Genomic DNA, 21,187 nt, shown 5'->3' with positions numbered 1-21,187 from the left:
TAAGATCACAGACGAAAGCGATTGATGGTCTAAGCCACGCGAAACTACATGGAGAAGCCCACCAGGCCTCTCTCGCTCAACGCTACTCTCGATGTGATGATGGCATCAAATTAATCGCGGGTCCAAATAGAGTTAGAGAAAAGCAAGCCTTGAAGGAGGCCATTACCGGAGAGGGTTCCTTTGCAAACTAACTGAAAAAGATTACTAATACAGGATAATCTATACTAATATTATAATGAGGAAACATTTGTGTTTTAGTATGCATGTTTGTAATGTTTTTTCAGAAAAACTACTGGACCGATTTCAAAAATTCTTTCACCATTAGAAAGCTGGATCTTTACTGACTGACAGAGGCTATATTACATTTTCAAAAAAAATAGAGATCCCTAACAAAAATCCAATAATATAACTCACGCTGTGAAAGAAATATCTGTCATTCTGTGGAATCTATTGATGATAGAACAAATGTACAGTATTAGAGAACGTATCAATATTGACAAAAGGAATGTTTTACCCATGGGCCATGTATCAAGCCAATCCCGAGGTGGACATCCAGAACATGGAATTATTCAAACAAAACTACGTCAAATGTCGTGTCTAGGGAAGTTCAGAGACACTGAAGTACTACACATAAGTATCTTCTCTAATATTATAGAAAGTTTTGCATTTTGAATTTTTGTTTTTAAAATTGCGGAACTAATGAAAAAAAATATTTTTATCAAATCAAGAATTCTTCAATACCTGTTGAGTAAATTTACTAATGTAGGACGTTATATACATAATGTTACGAATATAAAAATGTATTAGGTAGAAGTTGAATTTGTATATTGATGAGATTATGAATGGACGTGTGTATTTAATAACTAAGAAAACTATGTCAAACACGACTTTTTTATAACAAAAATATCTATAGTCCAACTTAGTAGACTTTCCACTTCCACGAACATCGGCATCTACACACGTATTAGTTTATTTGGACACACTAACTTCCTTGTGGATAAAATTAGATTTATGTTTTAATTTGTCACGTGATTCGCTAACGTAACAACTTATTGCGACCATATTATAATAACAAATACTTAAGATTTTTGTATAAAAACTGCTACGATTATGTTTCCTTTGAGGTTAATTAAAGATTACAACTGGTGCTGCTATATAGTACCGGTGACCACAAAGTATTCCAATACAGTTGGGAACTTTTCAATAACTTTTCTTATTACGATGTAGGGTAAGACAATTGTAAATACTGTATATTTAATTGTTAAATTTAGGTGTTATTTAAAGAAAATCCAGTTAAGTTACAGGGGCTTCGAAAACTGACTAGAGCCTGATCTTCGCCTGTCTTATGAAAATACGTGTGCAGCTCCTTACAAACATTTTGTAAAACAAAAAACTTGGCGATTATAAAGAGTGGCGGAGAGTTTATTGCCAGTTCTTCTCGTCCTACGCCTTTGATTTGAGAACTGACAGTAAATGTATAATTAGTAGCATTTAATATGTATTTATTTATTATTCATAAGTGTACACTGTGTTACATAAATGAATAAATGATTTTGAATTTAAGTTTCATTTCGTCGGAGACTGTGTTTATTTAAAAATGTTATATAAATAAACGATAATTAGCGCGTAAAAATCTTGACGTTTTAATGTGACAGGTGCGCGACGCCATCTTGTGTAACATTTTGGCGGGCGATATCATAATCATAATCTTATAAATGTTTTTTAAACTAAAATTGTTTGCAATTCAACTTCTTTATATAATTGTTGTTACAGTAATTACTACTTTGAAAGGTTCAATGTTCCAGTTAAGTGAAGATCTAAACAACGTCTAATTATAATGTAAAACGATACGCCTTTAATATAAATCCTGCTTCTAACTTGTATATTAAATATAATCGAGAATAGAAATAAACCATCGACACTTGCGTCTAGCTTTAATGTCTATGGGTAGGCGTCTAGCACTAGTCACTATATGACCGTGGTCTGTAATGTCTTCTCGGTCGTTCCCTCAACTGGAATCCTTCATCACCATTCCACTTAAAGCCGTTAAGAAACCGATTCTTAAAAGACCATCGACCCTTGCTTCAAACAATAGTGTCTATGGGCAATCACTAGTATGTGGTCTGTAATGTTTTCTCAGTCGCTTCCTTAACTGGAACCCTTCATCACCATTCGACTTAAAATACCATCGACACCTGCTTCTAGCATTAGTGTCTATGGGCAATCACTGTCAAACCAGTGGTCTGTAAATATACTTTAAAAATGATAAAATTGCTAATAATAAGGATTTCTTGATCAATCATAGTCAAAATTTTACCATTTATTTTGAAATTGACATTTGTTTGACGTGTAATTGCGCCTTTTCCCTTTCATCTGAAATATTGTAAGTCAAATAAAGGCGCAGACAAATTTCTGTGTTTTGTTTTAATGTATAAATACGTATTCTTTCAAGCCCTGGCGATGTGTAAAAACTTTTTCTATTTCTTGACATTTCATGTTGTTCGACCGGAGCGGTTTTTTATTATGATTTATCGATTTATCTATTTTTAATTGGAATATTATTTGAACAAAATCATCCTGAGGAAACATCACAGTCCTTATGTTTAAACTTTATATCTCATTACAAAAAATGTATATTTATTTACATGAGAAACTGAATATATATCGTCCTAATTTTAGTCTAGTAGGCTCATTCTGATAAGTATCTTTAATGCGTTTTTCAATTGGTTAAACGCGCTAATATTACGAATTTTAGACGGTAATTGATTAAATAATTGCACACCTTCATGGACTTCTTCAAATAATTTGTACGCGGTTTCGGCAAGATAAGCAAACTCACTCGACAAGTATTGCCTGTAGTGGTGTTTTTTTAATAAGCTGGAGAGAGAATTATTTTTACATTGTTACCTATATGTCAGGCACAGACTAAATCTTTACCTAGAAAGACAGATGTCAAACACAGGAATAGTTGACTTAAATAAAACACTGTTTGAACGGGTTAAAGCTGTGTTTTATTATTGAAACTTATAATTATTTACATAACGTGATACGACGGTAAAAAATTTAAAATTATGTAATTAAAATAAAACATAGCTTTAATCCGTTTAAAAAGTGTTTTTCTTAATGTGTAAAATATATTTTAACAAAAGACAATAATAGTTGACTTTCTACACTGTCGTGATTTATGTTTTAATAATTTCTTGATCAATCAAAGTCAAAATTTGCCACGTATTTTGAAAATTGACATTTCTATGATATACTATTGGATACTTTTCCTCTAGTAGCAACATTTGAAGATTTATAACTGATGAAAGGGTATGACGCAGACACATTTTTGGGTGTTTTAAGTTCAGAATCCATGGCGGCGATGTGTATAATTTAAAAAACATCAATTCTTTGACATGTCCTGTCATATAGCGTTAAAAATTCTTGTCTATGACAACTTAACATTCAAAGTAATTAATGAATCCCTTCTCATCGACTCGACTATCGGTAATGCTCCCGACAACCAATTAACGATGTAATTAACCGATTCACAAATATTGGTCTAGTGTTGTGATCGATTATCGATTTATCGATTTTTAATTAGGATATTATTTGTAAAACTGTTGGCTTTGGTTAAACACTACATAAAACATCCAGAAGATGCCATAGTTCTGTATCAGGCACAGACCACATATAACAACAGATCTCAATACAGGGTTTGTTCAGATGACATTTGAACATTGACAACTGAATGAAGATGCCACACCAACAGCTCACAAGAATGCGTGTGTGTATAGTAAGTAGTATTTAAAATATTATAACAATAAATCAGATTTGAATATTGCTCTGTCTTATTCTCGCTTCCTCTCAAAGTGGCGAAGACTCCTTCAAGGCAATCGTGGTGACGCCCGATAGCTTTGAGATAATCCTACCACATTGAACCTCTGATCTGATCTGATCTGATTAGATCTTAGATTTCTCGGTGCAGACTTCCCGTACTTATCTATATGTAGGAGTAGATTCTTCGGGCTCACCTTCTCATATATTTAGTTATCTAGTGAAGCTTGCTAACTTATATACTTCTGACATTGAATACATAAATTTAAACACTCATTTCACATTTTACCGCTGGCAAGCTGTACAGTTTTAGTTCATTTTCTATGCTCTGTGTCGTAATTTACATTTGTCTATGGGCAATGTTTACACAAATGGTTTTTTGCACGAGGACTGGAAGCCATAAAGTCTATCAATTAAGTACAATCATTTTTATTGTGGCGCTACAACCTTTTTAGGTCTCTGCCTCGCTTCTGTTTCATGATTTGTCAATCTAATAGGCCTGGTGATCAGCCTCTTGTAGCTGACACACTTATTGGATCTAAAGCAAGGTTTCCTGCCATTTTCCTTCGAACGAACAAATATTAAATGCCAAAGTCCTGAGGCTAAGAACTCCCTCTCAGGAATCGTCGAACGCTGAAGCCACTTGGCCAGCACTGGTCTGCTGATATGGCGCCTTAGTTCATATGAATAACATTGAGTTTTTAAAGTAATTGGAACGCCATATCATATTTTAGCTAATACAAAATAATTTTACTTCCAACACACAAATAAACATTATAAAATATCCATTACAAGCGCCTGGTAGACATCGCTGACCCCAGAGCTGATGCTTTACATTACGAATAAGTACCGCATTACGGAGATGAAATGCCAAACGTTAAAGGTACACTGCAACAGGGACTGAACTTTTAAAATTAGTTTCAATTTTAATTATATAAGATAAAATAATATTTAAAAGTTATAAAACATATTGACAGTTTCGTAATTATCAGAGAGCAAACGGGTAGGAAGTTCATCTGATGTTAAATGGACACCCAGTGCCAAACAGCTCGGCCGGCCTTGGCATCGCAATTGCTGGCAGTGCCAGAAGCACCATTTACGCGTGTCTTGCGCACCCTAAATGTTATTGCTTGTGAGACAGATGTCTTTTGCACACTGCCTGAATTCACAAGAATTGCATTATTTATAATTACTTATAAAATGGTTTATATTATGTTTTTAGTTTAGTTTTTTATTGTATTAAGTTACTGTAAAAATAAATAAAGAATTGGTACGCTCGTAGGAACCTTAATCGAAATGGTTCGGAAATACTTCAGTGGGCAGCTAATTCCATATTCTCAAAAACTGCCTTTAAAAGCTCAGTTGTGGTACAACGTCTTGTGGAGTCTCTGCCTTGACAATGATGAAACAGCGGCAGGTATCCGAACAGGTCTGAACTGAACTGCTTAATACGGTAGAAGATGCAGAAAGACCCCACAACTCTACGCGAAGCCAAGGGAACAAGCCGGGTTTTTGTTATTGATATTAAATGTCACAGACTAAACAACTATTTTTGACATAAACAAAACAATATTGTCAAATTTTTACATGGCTTTACATTTTGTGTTTCCGTATGATGCGAAATATTTCACGACTTGTCAGACGAAACCACTTCAGAATGTTGGAGGTTGCCATGTTTTATTTTTGTTACTCAAATTAATTGTCAAGTCGTAAGTGACATGACGTGAGAATTTTAAAGATATTGTGGTACTAAATATAACGTATAATTAATAAATAAAGAGATTTTTTCAAATGTTGTGTACTCTGGCAATTGGTGTTTCCTCGCTGTATTGCGATATCTATTCGTTAATGACAACACCAGCTCTGGGTCAACAATAGTAGGTGTCTGAAATCTTTAATTAGTTGTGCACTTGCGGAGCCGAAGACCGAGGCATTTCCGTTTGTTTCTTAAATATTTTTTAATGTTTAATTACCATTACTATGTAGGTCAAGGATGGACCTGTGTATGTGTCAGTTTCATTGTCACTATCGAAGTACGATTCAGTGTCAGTGTCATTGTAGATGTCATTGTAACGGTAATTTTTTTTGCAACGCTGATAAAGAAGTTTCACTGCAATAACATCACATAAAAAATATTGTCTATCGTATAAGCACAGCACTCAAACGTCAACGTAATTACATAATTCGGTTTGATTGCGCCCGAGTCGATGGCAATGCTCATTTTGTTATCTATAACTCCGGTTTTTCTTATAGATTTATATATCTCTTCTGATGTTAAGTGATACCATGGACTCACGTTGCCGGCCATGAGAATTGGTACGCTATTTGTACGACCTTAAGTCGAATTTGTTCGGAAATACTTCAGTGGACAGCTGGTTCCATATAGTGGTAATAACTGCCATAAACGCTCAGTTGTGGAATAACTTACGAGTTGATACGGTATTTTGTATTCTGCCTTGACGTCCGATGATGAAAAATATAAACAAAAAACTATACCTTTAAAGGTTGTAGATCCGTGCATATTAAAAATAGGTGTAAAGATATCTAAATTATAAGATGCCAAAGTCAAAGAAAGATAGCCTTTTTTTTATTGTCAAACACGCCACAGAACAGTTTACGTTCGTATATACAGATTATCATTGTGCGGATTTCATTTGAACATTGACCAACTGCTGACTTGGCTCGCGTGGCTGTTCCAAACAGCTGAAGATGCCACACCAACAGCTCACAAGAATAATGTTAGTGTGAATAGGTGTAAGTGTTTTAAATGCTGCTGTAACAGCGGTATCATTTACGGGGGCTTCTGTAACAGCGATGTCTTTTACGGGGGATGCGGTATCAACGTTATCTTTAACGGGGGCTGTGGCAACAGCCATGTCTTATACGGGGGATGCGGAATCAACGTTATCTTTAACGGGGGCTGCGGCAACAGCCATGTCTTATACGGGGGATGCGGTATCAACGTTATCTTTAACGGGGCTGCGGCAACAGCCATGTCTTATACGGGGGATGCGGTATCAACGTTATCTTTAACGGGGGCTGCGGCAACAGCCATGTCTTATACGGGGGATGCGGTATCAACGTTATCTTTAACGGGGGCTGCGGCAACAGCCATGTCTTATACGGGGGATGCGGTATCAACGTTATCTTTAACGGGGGCTGCGGCAACAGCCATGTCTTATACGGGGGATGCGGTATCAACGGCATCTTTTGTGAAGATGGATTAATGTGTCAAGAAATGAATGAGACTTAATCCTTATTATTAGTCTTAAGTTAGGCTAGATCGTAATGTTCAATGATATCTCAGTTTAGTCTGGGCCTCAGAATTCTGTATCTGTCATGATTTGTCAATCTAATAGGCAAGTAGGTGATCAGCCTCCTGTGCCTGACACATGTCGACTTCTTCACTTCTTCACGATGTTTTTCTTCGCCGTTAGAATGTTAAATGCGCACATAGAAAGAAAGTCCATTAGTGCTCAGCCGGGTTCGAACCTAGACCTCAGGGATGAGAATCGCATGATGAAGCCGATAGCCACTGCTCCCCGTTACTGCTCAGTGGAGACGAAATCAGCAAATATGTGTGTCTGTCTATTTCACGAACTAAACATAAACATTACACTATATTTTATCTTTAGAAACTTGTTTAAATACATCAAATGCGCACGCGCATAAAATAGATTTTGTTTAATTTATAGTAATAATCTTTGTACAGAGGCCATTAAAGATTAAGTAATAATTGTAAATAGCCGGCTATCAAAGAAATTATTTGATTGACCAATCATTAGTGATGTCCCATTTTATCGATAAATCGTGGAATTGAGATTTAATATTTGGGAATTTTGTGTTTCTATTCTATTGTAGTTGTATGTGTTAGGGAACTGTCAATGTTTCATTAAAATTGGTTTAGTCGTTTATAATATTCATCATATGGTTTTCGTGCAATTTATGAAAAAAAAACTTTTTTAAATTTTTGTACATGTTCAGAGATTCGAGACAGTTCCAAGTATGGCTCCCGCAAGTCACCAACAAGACACTTGAAGAGGTCCATATGAAATACGTATCAAGTCACAATCTCCTCTTGAGCTCTGTCAAACATATCATCATATATAAAAAAAAAACACGTAAGTCTGAAAAACGTCTCGTAGAAATTACAACTGGTAACTGGATATTCGTACGTACGCAAACTCGAAACTATTTAACCGCTGTGCATTGATTAATTTTGTGATACAGTCGTGTAGAAAATTCATTCACAATATTAAATTCTAGTCGATTTTTAACTTTCCCATCCCATCCGTGTCTCTGGACGATGCAGGTCAACAACGGGTATGCCAAAGGGTCGTTAGTCTCCCTATTTTATGAAAAATAGTATATCGGGTTATTCCGAAAAAGTGCGTACGTACTGACACATGTCAGAAGTGAAACTTCTTTGTTAATTAATTATTACTAAGGTAAAAACCTCAATAGATGATCATGTACCAGTTTATGATCACTCCCCGTATTTGTATATCTATATTCACACTGTTTATACACTGTATACGTGTTAATGATGATATAAATAAATAAAAAAATCTGCCTTTACTGCACAAGACGTTATGCGACAGAATTGCCACCTAAAGTTCTAATATGTAGCAACTAAACGAATACATCAATCAATAGCGTCTATTTTTTCTCGATCTCCCTTTCTCACTCTCTCTTTATCATTCTCACTACTCTCCCACCTCTCGCTCCACGCACTGTGCGTGATGCAACGTTCGCTCTATCTCACTCTCCCTCTCGACCTTTCTCACTTGCTTGCTACTATCCTACTCTTGTCCTACTTTCGCTCCGTGGCTATTTGCTTCATACTACGTTCGCCCTTTCTCACTCTCTCAATCCCTCTCTCCGTTCTTCGACATAAACGATGCACATCTTCGTTACGTACATATTTTACCCTCATGCTAGCTCCTAGTATATAGTAGCTCCAGAACCAATTAATGTTGGACATTCCATCTGACAGCTCATCCTTCTCAGGCAATATGTTTAGGATCTCCGCCTTTAAGTTGTGGAATGCTGCCCGACTTCATACGATTGGCTACCCCCCTAACATCTTTCAAACTCTTCTACATAAACATTTCTTAACCATTATCCTGCTCATTTTTTCTATCTTGCATCGCGTCAATTCATGAGATTTTTAGTTTAAAGTTTATTTTATTCAATTTCTTTGTAATATTTTAGATTAAGGGTTTTTGCACTACACATCATAATTATTTTTAATTTTCCCTTACTAGGGTTGCCTGGAAGATCGCTTTTTAGCGATAAGGCCGCCCATTGCATTCCTATTATGTTTATATTTTTGCATAAATGTAGGTGTAAATAAATAATCAATTCTTTTTGAAGTGAAACTTCTTTATCGGCGTTGGAACAAAATTTACCGTCACATTTTTGGGTTACGCGCCATCTTTTTCTTGACCCTACCACGGTTGATTCGAAGAGAGTAATAATCTTAGTAGTAATAAGGTAAAATGAAATAATTGTATTATTTGTATTCATGTCTATGATAATAAAAGCCTTTTGTTAAACTTTATCTGATTTAACCAATTTCTATAAAGATCATCAGAAAAATAAGGTTATAAAGAAGATTCACTTCTTACGTGTGTACACTAGTACACACACCTATTTTTTATTTTTATATGATAGGGTCATGAACCTGATGCCCATAATGGGGGGTGAGGACTATACTTTTAATAACTTAATAATATTATTTACATTTGTCTACACGAGTGTACGGTATGCCTCGCTAATTATAACTTTCGTTATTGATTTTTCAATAATTCATTTCATTGAACTTGATTTGACCTGCTGTGCTCCACAGTCTCACTCATAACAGGATTGGGTCCCACTGCCAGTGTGCCTTTAATGACAGCATTCGTTGAGCAAGCACCAGATTTTGCAGTGCATCACCACTATGTGGAACCAGTGTCTCAAATTTGTTTGGTAATACTTTAGTGGGCAGCTTCACAGGGACCAAATCCTATACAAGTGAGACCGTGAGGCACATCAGGTCAAATCGAATCCTTCAAAGAGCGCAAGTACCAATTCTTAAATGATAGCGCACTTGCGAATCAACTGGCAATGTGAAATCAACAAATATCCCTAAATAGCATACGCTGTGGAAACCATTGACAATAGAGCGAAGTGATGTACTACAGTTTTATAGAGGTCATCCATATCTACAAAAAAATCCGGGACACCATGTCTAACATGAATTATTTTTCCATTTAAAAGTCTATTTCTAGAAAAGCTTTAGGCTATACATCGTGCTTAAACCGAAGTAAGTCGGGAACCACAGAGCACAGCACTGTACATTTAATGTAGCGAATAAAACAATTTGAATTTGGAATGTTAATATTTCACCAAAGAGTTTGGTTACAAACATTACACATTTATACTGGCTGACAATAATGAGCAATGAAAAGAAATTGTAAAAGTAAAAACGCGCGAAACGCGAATTTTGATTTGACCGCTTTCTGTATTCCTTGCAATTACTACATGTTCCGTTACGGACTAAAATTCCCTGCCTTTTGCTTTATCCTTTATTTTTTTATGTATTATCTTCTTTCATAATCAATAATAAAGCTACAATTTTATATGTTTATGTCTATATTTTGTTTTACTAGCTTATCCAAAAATCAACTTGAAACTGTTTAGGAAAAACACTTTTTGTATGGCTTACAAAAATTTACCAAAAGATTTAAAAGATCTTCCGACTAGAGTCTTTAAAAATCGACTTTTGTAAAAAACTTATTACTCAATAAATGATTATTTGCGTGAGAGTTATAGTTGATATAAATTTAATAACATTTGATATGATATATACGATACTATATAAGAATTGACCAATTCATATGACTAATAATGTAAAATGTAAAACTTCTTTAAAGACCATTGCGCGCGCCATTGTATGGCACCTTTTTGTACCATATTCTTGCAATAAATTATTATTATTATCCCTGTTTCCTTTAGATGTCTGTTTATTTCGCGCTCTTTAGCCATAAAAACGTGATTTTGTGTTTGATTTAAGATGTTCGTGATGATTTATTTTCTTGACAACAATATCTTAAACAGTTAATGAAGGACCAACATCAACGTTAGTAAAATAAGTTTAAGAAGTTTATTTTCATTAACAAACAAAAGTAACATTCTTCTATCAAATATAAGTTATTCGGACTGTTTATGAAAAGCTACATGCTTCTGTTGCTTCATGCTTCCATAAACAGTCCAGCAGCAAGAGGATAATATGAAAGAAGAGAGGATAATTTTACTCGGTTAACGTAATTGATACAAATTGTGTGTCGACTGAGTTATGATTTGAACTTCTGAACGCTTATTTCGGCAAAATTTATGCCATTATCATTGTCTTTGGTGTGATTTTCTATGGACATTTAATGCCAAAGGTCTCGCGTGTGCGTTGCCGGCCTTTTAATTTAGTAGAAAATGAGTAAATGCGGCTCCGTTGATTTAAAGTAATACCACCACTCTCAATGCCAAAGGTCTCGCATGTGCGTTGCCGGCCTTTTAATTTTGCAGAAAATGGGTAAATGGGGCGCTCAGCTGTTTTAAGTGATTCCACCGCTCTCAATGCCAGAGGTCTCGTGTGTGCGTTGCCGGCCTTTTAATTTTGTAGAAAATGGGTAAATGCAGCTCCGTTGATTTTAAGTAATACCACCACTCTCAATGCCAAAGGTCTCGCGTGTGCGTTGCCGGCCTTTTAATTTTGTGTAATGCTTTCAAGGGGAATGTGATATTGGTGTCATTCAGGGAGAGTATTTAGACCATAAGGTTTCACAACAGTTATAAATGACTTTGCAGGGCTATTTTTATATAACCGGTGCGATATTTATTAATCGAACTGAATGTACCACTTTCTTTGCAAATAAACGATTTAATATTAAAGACGATTTAAGATTTAAAATTTCAATATTGAGCGGAAATTCCTCTGCACGGGATTATGGACCCTATTGCCTTGAAACACGAGTGCATTTCACCAAAACATAGAAATTCATAAACTCCAAGTGGAATTCTATAGTCTTGCGTTAAATATTTACAAGCTTTTGTCTGGCAATGCAAAAAAAGAAAAAGGCAAGGCACTCGCGAGCCCTCTGTCATTGAGAGTGTCAATAGGTGGTATCACTTAACATTAGGTGAGCATCCTGCCCGTTTGCCCCCTGTATTATAAAAATATGTATTTCGGCAGAACAGTATTAGTCTAATGCTATCAGCTCAGCTCTGAGGTCGTAGGTTTCAAACACTTGTGCACCAGTCCAATTTCGATATCGATGGTAAAAGAAAACAGAAAACCGGAATACTTACTCCAGGCTCAGGCCAAAAAGACATCTGTGGTTCAGCCGCTCGTACGGTGAAGAATATCATCGTGAGGGTTACCTTACTCATATCGTATGTCAGGCACAGAAAACTCATCATCCAAAGAAGACCAAACTGGGTCTTCTTTGATCACATCCGCAACATTTAGCGGGCGAAAGCTGTGTGCCTGACACAGCGTCAGGGCAGGTGCGCATGGCACAGCCATAAAAACAGGTAACCATTCCATGGACACCTACGGTCCCATGGACGTATGGAATGCGAGGCTGTGGCGAATCAACGCACAAAAATCCTCGGAACAGCGAGGTCGCTCCGCGAAGCCTGTGAAGTGCCCGGGAGACTTCTGTGCTTCTGGAAGGAGTTAGGCTGGCTAAATTAGCCAGGGATTTTACGCACATCGGACCGACTACGCGTCTAAGTGGGGAATTTTAGTCCACCCTACCTACTTACCTACCTCTATGGACCTCCATTTTCTGAATTGGCATTTATGGGAGCGGTACTCTGTTTAAATAAACTCCTGAACCGATTCTACAGCTCGCTGGTGGAATAATGGAGTGTACTGTGGAAGATTTTAAGCCAGATGCTGGTAATTCAAATCGTGATAAAATTTTAATGACGAAGAACATATGACAATGAACTACACGTTAGTCTCGTCTCACCTGTCTCGGACAAGTACAAACGCTGGCGCGGCCACAGAGCAGGCGGAAAATTATTTATTTTCCTCGACTTTGATTTTGTTCCCTTTGGAGTCTTGGGCCGTGTTCAATTCAAGTGAAGGCCAATTGAAGATTGAAGTCGCCTGGTGACATTAGAGCTGGTGCTGTCTTTAACTTATAAGTATCGCAATGCAGAAATGCCAGCACTGAGGGACCAAACTTTTAAAATATTTTTTGATTTTCTATGTATCAATTTTTTATTATTATTACTATGCACTGAAAAAAAATGCTACCTTAACAAAAGTTATGACTACGTAATATGGTGGTTAAGTATTCTTATTTTTATTTTTTATATATATTGTAAAATATATATAAAAAATAAAAATTAATCCCTATTAAAAAAAATAAGAATACTTAACCACCATATTACGTAGTCATAACTTTTGTTAAGGTAGCATTTTTTTTCAGTGCATAGCGCTTTTAGAAATCAAACTTTTTTCGTGTAACCTTATGGCGTTTGACATAACATTGACAGAATGCGTGCTGCAAATATCGTCAAAGAGGATTAAAGAAAAATAAGTCAGAGTTGTTATATTGATACAATACATATAAATTAATTACAGTCGCTACTTGTTTGTGGCATTAATCTTGAAAATCCATGTTTTTCACATGGCCAAGTTACATGTCGGAATGCCAACAAAACTATTTATATACGCGCCAGAAAAACAAACAAATAATGTTGCATAATAAAGCATTTTTAGTTGATTATACCGATTCGAAATCAATATTCATATTTAAGATAGGACAACGTCTGTCGGGTCAGCTAGTACTATGTATTTGTTTGTTGGTAATAAATATAAATATTTATTAATTAACAACGCATTTTCCTTTTAATAAATTGTGTATGGTAAAACGAGGTACCTCCACTTCAGGATAATTAACATTCTAAGAGAGCAAACCGATGCATGACAGATAAATTGTAAACGTCGAATCCGCATTGCGCCTGGCACGCCGCCAGCCGCCCGCCCAAACACCCGCCCAGCCTTTACACCTTGCTGACACAGACAATTAATTATGTGAAATACTGAAACAATCATCTTCATCTACTTTCGAAGGCTGGCGATCGTGGCTAGTTTAAGTTTGGATGCTAATGTATCATCAAAGTGATATATACACATACCACTTCAGAAGACACTATCTTTTACGAACTAGCAAACTATCCACAGCCTGGGTAATGCCTCCAATAGTTTCAAGACAATACTACATACTACAAAGCTCGGCAACGCCGCCGCAAAATGCGCTTCAACAACTGCCCTTATTGGGCGTCCTTTATGCTCGTTTGCTTTAAGCCAATTATAACTTTGATGGCTGGAAGTCTTCCACATACCACTCCACAAGACACTTTCTTTTGCTAACTAGCAAACTATCCAGAGCCTGGGTGATGCCTCCAATAGGTTCAAGAGCATACTACAAAGCCCGGCAACGCCGCCACAAAATGCGCTTCAACGACTGCCTTTGGTGCCTTTGATGGCTGCAAGTCTTCCACATACCACTTCACAAGACATTTTCTTTTGGGTGATCTCTCAATAGTTAAAAGAGCATACTACAAAGGCCGGCAACGCCCCCACTTTAATAGATTCGTTTGCTTTTAGCCAATGATTCTCTAAGCAAGTAGTTGCGGGCTGGAACCTGACATTAATTTAACAAAATTCGCTATCATTAGAGATTACGCCAATGCATATTAACATTTATTTCACGCATAAAACAATATATTAGAATACAAATAAATAGATCGAAACATTAACAAAAAACATTTACAGTGTAATAAGCAGATATTTTGTCAAATCAATGGACAATTAAAAACGTCTGTTGATCCGGTTCATTAATTATTTCCATACAGAGAGGTTAGTTCTCGCTGAGATACGAATCAGGCAGTGGAAGGTCTAGGCACTGGAAGGTCTAGGCACTGGAGTATGACGGATTGTTTTCCTTTCCACGTAGAACCTTTAACAGATTCATGGTTAGCGCATATTGTCGGCGCATGATTTCGTTGTAGGCCACAGAACTTACCCTTGTAAGGGTGTAAAAGTCGTTTTGGACAACTTTGGACCTTTGGGAGTCATCCCGAATATCCTCCTTAATTATAATAGAAAATGAAATAAAAATACAGAATTTCAAACTGATCTTTGTTACTCTATACGAACTCACAGTGAACGTTGAGTGTACTTAACATCGCATAACTGAGTTCCAAAGGGAAATATTGGAAATGTTCTGTTCGGAAAATTGAATTTTCTCAACAACATTTGATTTCATACGATCAATTTACAAATTTTGTAATAACTTTTTTACTCTGCTCAAGTTCTATAACCATTCACCTGATGATGCGGACAAGGCTCCATTGCTTTAGAGCTGGTGGCACCGCTTAATTAATGAGTGGGTACAGTAGTTCCACATAACCCAAATGCCAAACCCAAAAAATATGCTGGTCATACTGCTATCGCATGTGTGTTGCCGGTATTTTATGCATCACGCTTATACCAAAGTCAATTTGATAATACTATCCTACGCTTCCATTGAAAACTAGTGTTTAGAGTTAGGAAACGATTTCTCACCTATCCTTCGATCTTGTACAAGTATTGGACCCCTAGAGGGCGTCCACAGTGATGTGATGGACGATGTTTGTATGAAGTGTGAACTGAGTTCCCACACTCAAACACTCATTTGGTCCTGGCTATTAAACCCACCCTAGATCCGTCTAGAAGCTCAAAAATTTCCTGGGCCATTTGCAGACGTCAAGTAGCGACCTCCAAGTATTTTAGCCATGCATTGAGCCACGTTAGGACGTTCCACTACGTAGGTGACTGACTCACTACTGCTGAAAGGACTAAGGAGACAGTCGCCGGAAAATTTCCATATGATTTTGAAAAAGAATCGATTGAACCAATCCCACAACCAATGGTGTTCACCTCGAACATTCCAGGACTACTTGGATGACTAAAGATGATGACATCTGCGCTAAAAGATCCTCTGCAGAAGGGACTATCTGTCACACCACGGATAAAGAAATGTTTATTAAGGAGACAGTGGCTTGGAATTGTGCAAATAATTATTTTGAGAGTGTTTTTCATACTTTAAAGTAAATACATTTATTAAAAATTAAACCAGCCATCCCATAGCCTGGGGATGAAATTTCCGCATCTGTTTCGTGATCAAAATTCGAAATCATTTATTCATATGGGTAACAAAATATACACTTATGAACGTCAGAAAAAGAAATGTATGAAATTCTTCTAATTTTACATTTAAAAGAAAACAATTTTTTAATCGGGTTAAAGCTATTTGTATTATTATACTTATTTACATAATTTTCAATTTAAATTTTTCCGACGTTTCGCGTGATTTACAGCGTGCGTGATCACTGTGACCAGTGGTAATTATGAGTTTATAATAATAGAAATAGCTTTAATCTGGTTAAAAAATTGTTTTCTTTCAATGTGTAAAAGCTATGTTAACCAAAGACAATACTAATTTTACGTTTACTTGTTCTCAAATCAATGGTGTAGAAGGGAATAGAAGAACTGGCAATAAACTCATAATTTCCTTGAATGAAAAGAAAAAGTGTCTGATACATGTAGTAGACCGGTTTCCTTGCGATGTTTTCGATCTAATTGTGGTAAAAAGAAAGAAACCAAACACGCGAACTTAGGAATAAAGGCACCAGCTGAAGACACAACCCAACACCATTCAAAGTAATTTCAAAATAATACTTTAGCATTCATGCTTCCCTTGCGTAAAGGTATATGTTTGCGCGAACCAAATTGGTCCTCCCCCGGCAAATTGTCTTACAGAGCAATGTGAACTACGACAAAAGTTGTCTTTATAAAGACAAATAGTCTGTAATTATTTTATTTTTATGTCACACACTGTATTATTGTTTTTTTTATTATTATTATTACTCTTTAACGTATAGTATTCATACACATATATACTAACAATTCAATAATGGACTTATAGTAGTGTTATTCCAGGAGAACATTGACTTCACATATAATTATTTTACTAATGTATATTGTAAATCCTATTTTAAAACAGTAAGTTTGGAGTTACTTGCCCATTGTTCTCCATACGAAACTACCTTTTGGAAGACAACTAGAATCATATTTATATTTAACGTTCAAAGGTGCCATTTTAGGTGGTCTAATTGACAAATGATTTGACTTGACTTGGCTTTGTCTCTCAAGACAACAAAATCATGCAAAAGAGAATACGATAACAACTAAATATAAATGTTGATCATTTTAATTGGAATATGGCGGGTTACACTATCTAAAATGATACATTAGGAAGGTTTATGGCACATACATAAACCTTGCAAAACACCATCACATAATAAAACTATAGATAAGTCTATTGTTTTCACAACCTATGTTTATTATGTGTAGATAAATATAAAAGTATGTCTCTGTATGTATTAGTCTGTGCACACCCCATTCTAATAAAGTGCAATAAAGGAAAATGGAAAGTTATCGACACGTGAACTAGTACGCTTCACATTGCGGTAATACCCAATATTGAAACAATATTTAATACATTCTTTCTTCATTGATTTTATTTTCTCTTCTTTTCGCGCAATTCATTTAATTATTTTATGCATGGTGAATTTCATTACATTTTTTTTTATATATTTACCAGATACCAGTGGCGCTACCTTTTAAGGTATGAGCCTCAGATTGCTGTCTCGGTCTCGTGATTTGTCAATCTAATAAGCAAGTATCAACTGTGCCTGAACCACGCCGTGTTTTTGGGTCTAAGCCGGTTTTGTCATGATGCTTTCCTTTATACGGGCAGTTCTTAAATGGGTAGAAAGTCCATTGGCGCACAATCTGAGATCGATCCTGCAACCTCAGGGATGAGAGTCGCACGCTGAAGCCACTTGACTAACACTGCTACAGATATTACGCTTCACAAATAGCTCGATGTCCGGCGAAGAGTCAGGAAAACTAATGGGCTGTGAGAATAAGCGAGGAATAGGAGCTTATTGACGCTGGACTCCACGAGTATGTGAGTAGACATGTATTCTTTCGGTAGCGGTGATAATTGTCCGGAATAAATAAAATATTGGACCAGTGAGTCTCATCTCTCAACTCGTGATTTGGAAATCTGGTGCTTATGGACTTTTTATGTGTACATTCACGATAAAGGAAAACATCGAATGGAAGGAGGAAGTTCCAGTATTACGTAAGCAGATTTACTGCAATTTAATGCAAAGCTCTCGAAAATAATAGTATTAATTTTTTGCAGAAATCCTCGAAAATGCATTTCATTTTCTAGCACAGACAATGTGTGGGTAATATGCGTAAAAAATAATGACTGTTGACGTAATCACCAAATAGGACACTCATAGAGCAAAGCGGGACTCAATTTAAGAGAAAAGGTCATGATTTTAATAGGACGGGAGCCACACCTGATGTTAAGTGATACTTGCTTGCAACTAAGGACCCTAAGTCGAATTGGTTAGGAAATACTTCAGCGGGCAGTTGATTTCACAAAGCGGTGGTGCAGAGGAAAAAGAGCCTTAAAATCGTTCAGTTGTGGAATGGTGGTTGTCCACGTGATACATAAACAGCTTTCTTCTGAGTCAATCGATCTATCCATATCAACGCCATCGCAGTATAATCGTAATCTAAAATTAAACTTACAATCTCAGGGTATCAGGCGGTAAAGGCCTAGGTACATGCGTGAGAGCACGATGCGCGCAGTCAGCAGCTGAAGGTCTACACGCGCAGGCCCAGGGACAGGCGCGCACCACGCCCACCAGGCACCCGACCACCAGACACACCCACCACCTCATACCGCTACGACATCTGAAACAATACTTTATATATAAAACTTATGTACGTATTATATATATATATATTACAATACTTTATATATAAAACTTATTACGTATGTGTAGTCGTCAATGTTCAGGTGGATTCCAAAATCTGGGAGCACGGCAATGTGCCCAATTCTCAAAGCAGACCAGGCCATTTTCGCCCCTATAAATTCGTTATAAGCCGGGATTTATTTAGTTAATTTTGTCACTCACTTACTGATCATCAAATCTCGAAGGCTCAAGAGAAGCTTCAAGAATTCAATAAGTTTTAAAGTTGATACGGTCACTATAAGATGTTATGTTGGCTAGCTAATACTTAAGACTGAATGTCCCTTATTTCCGCAGGCCCGTTGCGTAAAAGCGCGACACGCCCACCAAATCCTCGCCAGCTTAAAAGTGCCCAAGCAGGGGTCCATGCGTTCAAAAGAAGTGACCCATCCCTGCAAGTACTGGATCTGTATCTGTTTCATGATAGCTTTTACAGCTAGGAAGCTATCTGTAAAAGCGTATGGAAGCCTGTGAAGGATACTTGCTGTGTCAAGTATCTTTACAAACCAACAATGGGCGTGAAGAGGCGGACGCAACCGCTGCACAGCATGTCGGGAAGCAGACAAGGCTCTGCTGTTACCGCATCCCGCCTAAGGCAATTGTTGGTGGCGCCTTGGGGTTTAAGTGGGCACCATAGCGAGTCCCAAATAACCCTCCCGCAGCAAGCAGTTGCGCCGCAGCATTTCCCCAAGTAAAAAAAAGAATTTCCCATATTTAGAGCTATTTAGAAGAACTGCGTTGCGAGGTTTGGTTTTACAAGTTATGATTTTGATGGATTAGATTTACAAATAGTTGTTTATTTTTTTTGGGATAACTGTGCAAGCATGTGTAAACTACTTTTAGCAGTAGTAGTAGTACTTTTAGTAGTCCATCATCCTGTTTTGTGATATTATCATAATGCAATATCTACAGTATCATACAAACTATCTTTTCTTCTTCATGACAATTATGGTAAACATAAATATTACAAAAATTACTAAGAACACAGTGAATAAGGTATAAGCTTTTTTTTAAATTCATAAGCCCACTAGCAATCAAGCTCTGGATAAGTATTATTTTATGAATTTTATTATTATTAAATACTTAAGAAGTCATGTGGAACATGGTGTAATGGTTGCAGCTCCTTACAAACATTGTGTAAATCAAAAAACTTGGCGATTAAAAAGAGTGGCGGAGAGTTTATTGCCAGTTCTTCTCTTCCGTTCTACGCCCTTAATTTGAGAACTGGCAATTAATGTAAAATTAGAACCATTTGTATATCTGTTTTTGACGTTCATAAGTGTACATTGTGTACTATATGAACAAATGATTTTAAATTTTATTTACATCCCAGCTGACACGACAGACGTTGTCCTGTCGTAACTATGAATATTGATTTCGAATTGGTATAATTAACTACAAATACTTTATGATTTACAATATTCTTTGTTTGTTTTTCTGGCGCGTATATAAATAGTTTTCTTGGTATTCCGACATATAACTGGCCTTTAGAAAACCATGGATTTTCAAGATTAATGCCATAAACAATTAGCGACTGTAATTATTTTATATATAAAATATATATAATAACTCCAATCAAAGTATTTATTTTTAACGATATTCATTTCTTTTATGACCTCTATGACGATATTTGCTGCATTCTGTCAATGTAATGTCAAACGCCATAAGGTTACATCAAAAAAGTTTGAATGAAATGAAACAAATACGTAACGTAACAAAAGTATTCTTAAATTTTCAAATTTTCCGCGCGCAAATTTTTTTTTTTTTCAGAAGAAGCTTTTTTTTCTTTCAGAAAATCATAATATATATATATATATTATGATTTTTTATAGTTATTATTACAGTAACAAACACAACAAAAAAAGAATTAGCGAAATCGGTCCAGCCGTTCAGGCGTGATCCCGTGACCACGGAAAATAGGTATTCATTTTTAAATATATAGAAATTCGCGAAAAATTCAAACGCCTAAGCTTTGCAGACGAAACTTGGCAACTGTTATTATTATTATCAAATCTAAATGTATAATTGCTTGCCTTTTCAGAAAAATAACTGTGTCCAACGTATGCAGTAATGTACTAGTAATGTAGTATAACGAAGACAACCAAATGAAGGCGAGTAAATATTATACTTAGAAAGCTTATACACGAAAGCCTTTATATTATTCGTGCGCGCGCGCAAAGCGGATTTACAAAAATATCTCCCGAGTGGTGCTCCATTACCGGGCAGATAAACCCTGAGTGCTCAGACATTGCTCCCTGTACCGACAGCAAAATAGCAGATACTTAAAGACAAGGAATAATACTGACAAAGGTTAGTTCCCTTGAAGCACTTTCTAATGGTTTAGGATTTTTGTTTTTTACATCTCTTGGGTTATACAAATAGTTAAAATTGTAAATAATTTGTGTGTTGAATTGGTTAAATGATATAT

General features: G+C 36.2%; 1 protein-coding gene across 2 annotated transcripts in view; it reads right to left on the bottom strand.

Moving 5' to 3' along the window:
* The window catches only part of LOC123718016 (protein slit), a 123,651-nt gene that overhangs the window by 61,897 nt on the left and 40,567 nt on the right, over positions 1-21,187 (bottom strand). For both annotated transcript variants that reach the window (XM_045674362.1, XM_045674363.1), the window contains exon 2: positions 18,536-18,700. In XM_045674362.1, coding sequence (XP_045530318.1) covers positions 18,536-18,687 — 152 coding nt within the window. In that variant the 5' untranslated portion in view covers positions 18,688-18,700. The remainder of the gene's footprint in view (positions 1-18,535; positions 18,701-21,187) is intronic.

This window comes from Pieris brassicae, chromosome 14 (assembly GCF_905147105.1).
Source record: "Pieris brassicae chromosome 14, ilPieBrab1.1, whole genome shotgun sequence".
In the NCBI taxonomy this organism is placed as follows: domain Eukaryota; kingdom Metazoa; phylum Arthropoda; class Insecta; order Lepidoptera; family Pieridae; genus Pieris; species Pieris brassicae.
This window is presented reverse-complemented; position numbering and strand designations above follow the sequence as displayed.